Here is an 8,511-nt window from a genome sequence, read left to right as displayed (position 1 = left end):
TATGCAAGAGTCACCAAGGAAAATGTTCCACAGCTGAATGTCCTCTGTGTTGCCCGTGTTTCACAAATGCAACAGGGATCAGGAAGCTGAGGCCCTCCAGCTGCTCCAGCTGTAGTCCAACAATTCCTCGTTCCCCACCCTTGTTCTAAAATATGTTGATGGGAGAAAACAGTGGCATGGAAGTTTATTTACACATACCCCAATTCCGTGTAGGGCTTAAAAGCATAAGATTTGATGCTCATCCCTTGTGGGGATTTATCACCTCTTCAATCCTCATCAAAGGATCATTCTGGCAATTTGAGAAGGACCATCCCCAACAGGGTGTTTGGCTTTACGCACCTTTTGTGTTTCTGCGTTCCTTTCCCCACCCCTTTGCCACTGCCAAAATCGCTGGGCTGATGGGAGGGACAGAAAAATTGGCTCCTCGGCTGGTGGAAGGGGAGGCTAGTCATCTGTGTGTGTAAGAGAGAGAATGAGATAGATAAGACAAGCGATGGAGCCAATGGCTGACTTGTGTCAGATGGCCACAAATTTGTAGGCTGAACGAAGCCAGGTGTTTTTGCCACTGCAAGAATCCTGAGGCCTAGGCAGCCAAGTGGATGTTTGTGAAGTTGAAAGCACAACTGAACCCTTGACAGGAAGAGGAAAAAAGCCAGACAGGCAAAGCACTTTTCTGTATAAATACTGGCTAAATAGATTTTATTTTCATACAAAGGATACATGGGTCCCTCCCCAGAGTGGCACTGGAAGGGACGTCTCCTTGCAACAGTGCTGCTGTATTTGCTGACTCTCTTGTGCTTGTTGTGCCCTCCCCTCTTGGTCGGGGCGAATCTCCCCACCCTGCGTAAGTAACCCTCCCACAAAAGAACCTTCGAGTTGGGTTCTTCTAACTGGGAGGTGGATTCTACCTGCACTCTGAGATTGAGCAGTGCTCAGAAACTTCACCTTCTCCCTCAAGCCTTTTCCTCCATCGCCCCATGTGGTCTGCAGCCCGTCCGGCAACCGTGGTATTGAAGAGCTAGGAAGTCTCCAGGTTCAAAGGCATGGATGGTAGGTAAACTGGAACTCATGGCTCTGGCCAAGGCGAGGCTTGCTTGTGCCCTCCCTCGAGCCCCGTGTAAATTACAAAAGAGACAACCACTGATACTAGGTTTTGAAATTAGTCGGAAGAATCTGCTTTTGATGATGTGGACATGCAAAGGGTCAGTATCGCAGTTAACCCAAGTTCCTTTGACTGGCAGCTACTGCAAAGGCCCAGCCAGCCAGCTGCCCAAGTCGTCATCTCGCAAACTTACAGCACTGGCCGTTCTCTTTTGAGCCCCTTTCGCTGGGCAAAAGGTTCCTACATTGCAGGGGGCTGGACTATGATTCCATAGGGGAGGTTGCGCACAAATAGGAAGCACCACACCTTTGCTTTAAAGGCAGGGCTATGCAAAGGGATTTGAGGCAGCAGGGTTTTAAATGTGGTCGTTGTGGTACAACATCTCTCTCCCTGCCCCTCGCTGGCCAAAGTGAGTGAAGAAGGGCGTTAAAGCAATGCTATTCTGGTGGCCCGGATGAGAGAACACAAGCATTTTCCTTCTGGATCAGGCCAAGGTTTCACCTAGCACAGCATCCTGTTCTCATAGTGGCCAAACAAATGAGCAGGATTCAAGAGCTCTCTCCCCTCCTGTGAGATCGCAGAAACTGGCCTTCGGAAGCATTTCTGCCTCTGACCGCAGAGGCAGACCAGAACCATCATGGCTAGCAGCCATCCATAGCCTAATGCTCTTTTAAAGGCCCCTCTGCCATAGCTCTGATCTGTGCACATGGAAGGAAGGAGCCCGGATGGGGAGGAAGACGGAGCAAGCATTCCAGGCATGGAACCGCCGCCCTTCGCAACACCTGCAGGGTAAATCTGCAAGGTGAAGCCGCATTAAGTCTCTGGCTTGCTGCATTTCGCCTCCAGCCCTTTTCTAGCAGCCGAGATTTCCCAAGCACGTCAACGCTTATCCTTGCTTTGGAATGCATGTTCCGTTTTCTCTTTAAACAGCCAAAGTTGGAATCCTCAGCCTGCTTGTGACAAAATATTCTGGGGTGTGGCTTGTGCAGAGTTCTTCTCTCTGCTTCTGGCTCTGGCACCCGCTTATCTGAAGGAAGACAATCCTGCTCTTCTGTCTGAGATTTATTTTTTTGCACCCTGCAGCTCCAGGCCCTATCAGCGCTTCGTGGCGGTCATTTCTGCATGGTCCTGCGAGGTCCTAAAATGCCCCCGCCTCTCCACCAGACCCTTTTTAAAGAGCTCAGGACATCCCTCACACCACAGCAAAGGAATGAGCTGCCAAGATATCTCATACAGCAAGAGTTTGGCAGAATGCAACTACCCACCCCACCAATAAATCTGGTACTTGGGATCTTCCTGGTCTCCTTTTAGCTTTCCTTGCCAGCTTCCTCACAGCCACCTTCACCTTCCCTCTTCCCTACAGGCCACAACTTTCCTGCACAAACATAACTGGAGTGAGTGGGCTTGCAGGAGGATTCCCGCAAACCTGTCCCACTCCTCTCAACCTGGTTTGGGCAGCAGCGATTTCCCTGTGGCTTCAGCCCTTTTCGCAAACTTCACTCTGCCAATTCGGACTTGTTTTTTGCTGTACATTTGGACTTTGCTTTCTGTGCAAAGCTTTCCGTTTCTGCATACAGGCCAACTTTCCCCATCAATAAAACTTCACCAGAACCTCTCCTGAGACCACCTCATCACTCGAAAAGCTTTCTGCGTTCCCATGAAGCCTGTGAGTTGGAAGCTGCCGCTATCAGCCGCAACGATTTGGGGGAGTCACTTGCTCATGGGCTCAATTCCAGTGCGTGTAGACTTTTGGCGTAATTTCCCCAGCATCTGACCCTGCTAAAATGGCCCAAATTCTGCAATCGGTAGAAAGGACACAGCTGTTGGGGTTTGCTTCATTGGTGTATGTGATTCTACTGCAGAATCCCTGGGATTATTTCCCTGGGAAAGAAGGAAGAACTCACTAAGGTGAGCGGTGACGTCTTGGCTTGCCATCCTGCTAAGGGCCCAGGAGCAAGACATTGGACATCTCCTCTGAAACAGATTCTCAAAATGCAAACGTTTATGCCAGAGCTTTCCAAACCGTGTGCTGCGACACGTTAGTGTGTCAGCTGCAGTATGTAATGATAATATTATTTTATTATTTATACCCCGCCCATCCGGCCGGGTCTCCCCAGCCACTCTGGGCGGCTCCCAGTAGAGGACAAAAAAAGAATAAAACTTCAAACATTAAAAACTTCCCTAAACATAGGTATAGATGTCGCAGGACTGCTCCCGGGGCTGGAAAGGGGTTAGTTTAGACTTGCTAAAAAAGTAAATTACTGTGCCGCAAAATGATGCATGTCTAAAAAGTGTGCCACCGACATGCCAAGTTTGGAAAGCTCTGGTTTGGGGAGTCCTTCCGAACAGAGGAAGGGAAGTTTTCAATTCGACCCACCACCAAAAATGTGGAGCAGTACTTTTACTATGATTTACTGATGTGCTCCATAGCTTCCCTCTCTCTCTCGGCCAGTATGGATGTAAAAGAGGGGCAGGGTGGGGGTCTCCTACCACATGCCTGTTCCTACCATGGCTTGCCCTGTGTTGTGCTAAGCCCCCAGCGAAAGAAATTACAGGAGTCTGCCGACAGCTGAAGTAAAAATGGTGGTGAATTCAGAGGTTCCTCCTCAAACAAATGACATTTCTCAGGGCTTGCTTCCCCCCAACTTCCCTACTTCCATTTGAAGACACTAATAAGGCAGCCAGGCTATCAAGGCCAGATGGTGCAAAGCCACGGCTGACGGCCACAGTCCCTGGGCCAACTCCCTACCTGGTGTCCGCGATTCAGCAGGACGGAGCCTACTCTCTGCAACAACAGGAAATGCTGGGAGATATTCCCGACTGAAGGCTGCGAAAGGCAGCGGGAGGGAGCAAAGGAACATTCTCCCTCCCAGCAATAAATAAATAAATATACCACGGCTGCCGTATCCTGCACACACTTAATGGGAACAAGCCCCCTCAAAATAAACAAGATCTATTCCGGATCAAGCGGCGTCCAGCCATCCCGTACTCACAGATAGATGCCCCTTGTTTGAAACCCGCAAGCAGGATTCGAACGCAAGACCTCCCCTCTTGTGGCTTCCAGTACTCAGGAGCACCGCTGCCTGCGAGACAGAGTGCAGCCATCGTGACAGCAAGGTTTTGCGGTCAGAGAACTTTGTGCTTAAGGATGGAGGGGCGCTCGCTCGCTGTGAGGCACATCTGTATTCACAGCAGACTCAATATGCCTCTCTGGGGGGGGGGGAGAGTGCATCTTGTTCCTGCCCCCACCAACTGATCCTCCCGCTCAGTAACCTTTGATGTCTAACTATCACCCCACGGGATCTATTTTTCTCAGCTTCCCTTTGCAAGTCCGCTGCATCCAGCCGTAATTTCCTCCGTCCCGGATTCCTCCTACTCCAGCTTTCCGGCCTCTGCAGGTTTGCAATGTGTGAGGTTAGGTGTGGGAACTGTCCTGCAAAGTGACGCCAGAGACTTCTTCCAAGCTGCGACCATAAAGTGGCCAGGATTAAGCGGGGTGTGGGTGTGTGTGGAATGATTAAATTAAAAGTAATAAAAAGCCCAGCTCCTCCGCTACGGGTTAAAATTAAGCTCAAGCAAACTTTCCGACAAGGCAAACGTCCGACGTCCGTAATGGGGCCTGCGGGAACTTGGGGGGTCTCCATCCCCACAGGCGGTCAGTCCGCTCGGATTCCTGCTTCCCATCACCCCTGGGGGGCGCTCTTGCTGTGGCCGCCTCAGCCTCTGTCCCCCACCCCACCCCCCGGCACCAGGAAACCAGCCAGCTGGGACTTGGGGCAGCAAAGAACTGTCTCGGTAGTGGCTGGTGCGAAAGGCCATTTTGGGGCTTGGCGGGGAGAAGGAAGAGGCTGCCTCCAGGCCCCCCCAGCGGCACGGGCAAGCCAGGGATGCTGGCTTGCTTCAGTTCCGCTTGTTGGCCAGTTGCCGGTCTCGCTTCTTCTTCTCCATCAACCTGCGTTGGGGAAAACAAAGAGATTGATAACGGGGACCTGCCAAAGCTAGATGGCTTTCAGGCAAAATTTCTACGATCTCTGCTGCAGGTACCCAACTCTGTTCCCGACTCCGTACTTCTCTTAGAAGCTGGTGAATGCCCAATTTCAACTAAAGCGTGGTGGGCTGCCCTGAAACATTGGCTCAGGATTTCAATGTTTGATCTAGGGAAGGGTTTGTACCAACACCTGACCAATGAGGAATTTGTCAGCAAATGGCAGAAAACCATGGCTAAAAAAACCACCTCTATTGGTCTGTCACCCCCCCCCCCAACTGTATTACCTGGGCTATGAAGGTGCCCAAAAGATATTAAAGCAAAGATTATGGGATAATACCAGTGGCGTAGCGTGGGTTGTCAGCACCCGGGGCAAGGCAAGTAATTTGCGCCCCCTAACCTGTGGATTTGCGCCCCCTAACCCTAACCCCCAGATGTTGCGCCTGGTGCGGCCGGCCCCCCCTGCACCCCCCACGCTACGCCACTGGATAATACACACAGTGATTTGTGATCTCAATCACGCGCAGTCTGTAGTCCGCTGGCAGTAGGAGTACAATATGGGCATGTCTTTAAGTTAACATCTTACATTAAAAACCTGACAATACCAAACTATCAAAGGCTTTTCACCAAAGCCAGACTAAACGTCTTTCCTTCTGCAGTGTTGGATGGCAGGTGGGTTCCCTACCAGGACAGACTTTGCTCGTGTGCTCAAGACATCGATTCCATAAAACATATTTTGTTGCACTGTGCAAAATATGAGCCAGCCAGGGCTGAACTGATACTACCCTTGCTGGTACCTTTCCCGGGAAAATCAGAGGCTCGCTATGTCAGGTTCCTGTTGGAAGACCGGACAAATGCTAGAACATTAGCAGTGGAAAAGTTTTTATCGGTGGTTGCAAGAACCAATGATCCCTATATTCTGAACAAAATGCGTGTTTAACCTGGAGGTAGGCTGTATGAATTGTGTATTGCTTTGTAACGATTTGTTGGGTCTCTGGGCTGTAATAAAGATTGTTGTTGAGAATGATTGGCGTCTGAGTGGACCTGGGGGCTTCTCCTCGAGAACTTTTTTTTTTAATCATAATTTTTATTTAGTTTTTACATATTTCATTTTAATTCAATGCACATATTCACAACATCTTATTTGCTCAAAGTGAGCTTTGACTTCCTTCTCCCTCTATTCTGACATGCTTATAGCCTATAAGATATCTTTTGCATTCCTATAATCACTTCTTTATCTTATAATCACATTCTTATTTATAAATCAGCATCATAATTTCACATTACAAAACGTTTCACCTTAATACTACAAACGTTTTTAAATGAATACAATTTTCTTTCAAGTAATAACTAAATTTGCTCCAGTCCTTTTGATATTTTTCTTCGGGCTGATTCCTAATTCTCCCCGTCAGCTTCGCCAGCTCCACAAATTCTACCATTTTTATTCTCCAATCTTCCAATGTAGGGATCTCTTGCTGCTTCCACCTTTGAGCCAAGAGGATTCTCACTGCCACTGTGGCATACATTAATAAATGTACATCTTTTTTATTAATTTCTTCATCAATTAACCCTAATAGAAATGCCTCTGGTTTTTTACTAAAGTTATATTTTAGTATTTCTTTAATTCATTGCAAATAATTTTCTAGAAAGCCTTAACCCTAGCACAGGACCACCACATGTGTAGAAAGTTCCCTTCCTTCATCTTGCACTTCCAACATAATTTATAATAATAATAATAATAATAATAATAATAATAATAATAATAATTTATTATTTGTACCCTGCCCATCTGGCTGGGTTTCCCCAGCCACTCTGGGCGGCTTCCAACAAAGATGACAAATACACTAAAATGTCACATATTAAAAACGTCCCTGAACAGGGCTGCCTTCAGATGTCTTCTGAATGTCAGGTAGTTGTTTATCGCTTTGACATCTGATGGGAGGGAGTTCCACAGGGCGGGCGCCACTACCGAGAAGGCCCTCTGCCTGGTTCCCTGTAACTTGGCCTCTCGCAGTGAGGGAACCGCCAGAAGGCCCTCGGAGCTGGACCTCAGTGTCCGGGCAGAACGATGGGGGTGGAGATGCTTCTTCAGGTATACAGGGCCAAGGCTGTTTAGGGCTTTAAAGGTCAGCACCAACACTTTGAATTGTGCTCGGAAACATACTGGGAGCCAATGTAGGTCTTTCAAGACCGGTGTTATATGGTCTCGGTGGCCGCTCCCAGTCACCAGTCTAGCTGCCGCATTCTGGATTAGTTGTAGTTTCCAGGTCACCTTCAAAGGTAGCCCCACGTAGAGTGCATGGCAGTAGTCCAAGCGGGAGATAACTAGAGCATGCACCACTCTGGCGAGACAGTCTGCGGACAGGTAGGGTCTCAGCCTACGTACCAGATGGAGCTGGTAAACAGCTGCCCTGGATACAGATTTGACCTGCGCCTCCATGGACAGCTGTGAGTCCAAAATGACTCCCAGGCTGCGCCCCTGGTCCTTCAGGGGCACAGTTACCCCATTCAGGACCAGGGAATCCTCCACACCTGACCGCCTCCTGTCCCCCAAAAACAGTACTTCTGTCTTGTCAGGATTTGTCCTGGCACCTATACATTTTGGCTAGCTTTCTCCTCAAGAACGTAAAGAGAGCAGGTGGCATTGTGGTTACAGAGTGCCGGATCGGGACCCAGGAGTCCTGGGTTCAAATCCCCACTGGGCCGTGCTCTTGGGGCCAGTCACCAACTCTCAGCTCAGCCTACACTGCAGGGTTGTAGGGCAGAGGGAGAACCTTGCAAGACTCCTCTGGAAGGGAGAGCCCAGTGGCGCCCACTCACTTCCTGTTGCGCACTTCCGTCAGCTCCATGAGGCGCTCCTGAGCCGCTCGCAGCTCGTCCAGCCGCTGCTGGTAGCGAGAGTCGCCGTTGTTGCTGTGCTCGAAGCCGGACACTTGGTTGGAGAGTTCGTTGGCGCGGTCACGCAATTGCTGGATGGAGGAGTAGAGGTTCTCGTCGTCTTCTTCCTGCAACACACAGAGGAACTGCTGTGGGTGGCAAAGCCCTCAACCCCAGAGGGAGGCGACTGCCTTGCCTTGCAGCTTCCAAGGCGCCAGTTTGCATTTATCACAGGGGGTTGGACTATTATTAAGGTAAAGGGACCCCTGACCATTAGGTCCAGTTGTGGCCGACTCTGGGGTTGTGGCGCTCATCTCGCTTTACTGGCCGAGGGAGCCGGCGTATAGCTTCTGGGTTATGTGGCCAGCATGACCAAGCCGCTTCTGGCGAACCAGAGCAGCGCATGGAAACACTGTTTACCATCCCGCCAGAGCGGTACCTATTGATCTACTTGCACTTTGACGTGCTTTCGAACTGCTAGGTTGGCAGGAGCTGGGACAGAGCAACGGAAGCTCACCCGTCACGGGGATTCGAACCACCGACCTTC

The 8,511-nt window shown here is 49.9% G+C and overlaps 1 protein-coding gene across 1 annotated transcript in view; it reads right to left on the bottom strand.

Annotated features, from left to right (window-relative positions):
* Positions 1-669: 669 nt before the first annotated feature.
* The window catches only part of LOC310681315 (1-phosphatidylinositol 4,5-bisphosphate phosphodiesterase gamma-1-like), a 109,651-nt gene continuing 101,809 nt past the window's right edge, over positions 670-8,511 (bottom strand). The window contains exons 30-31 of the mRNA XM_083449002.1: positions 7,908-8,092; positions 670-5,054 (exon numbers count right to left, since the gene is read on the bottom strand). Coding sequence (XP_083305128.1) covers positions 5,003-5,054; positions 7,908-8,092 — 237 coding nt within the window. The 3' untranslated portion in view covers positions 670-5,002. The remainder of the gene's footprint in view (positions 5,055-7,907; positions 8,093-8,511) is intronic.

Source organism: Podarcis tiliguerta, assembly GCF_965153285.1.
Source record: "Podarcis tiliguerta genome assembly, chromosome: 7".
In the NCBI taxonomy this organism is placed as follows: Eukaryota; Metazoa; Chordata; class Lepidosauria; order Squamata; family Lacertidae; genus Podarcis; species Podarcis tiliguerta.
The sequence above is the reverse complement of the archived record's forward strand: the minus strand, read 5'-3'. Positions and strand labels throughout refer to the sequence as shown.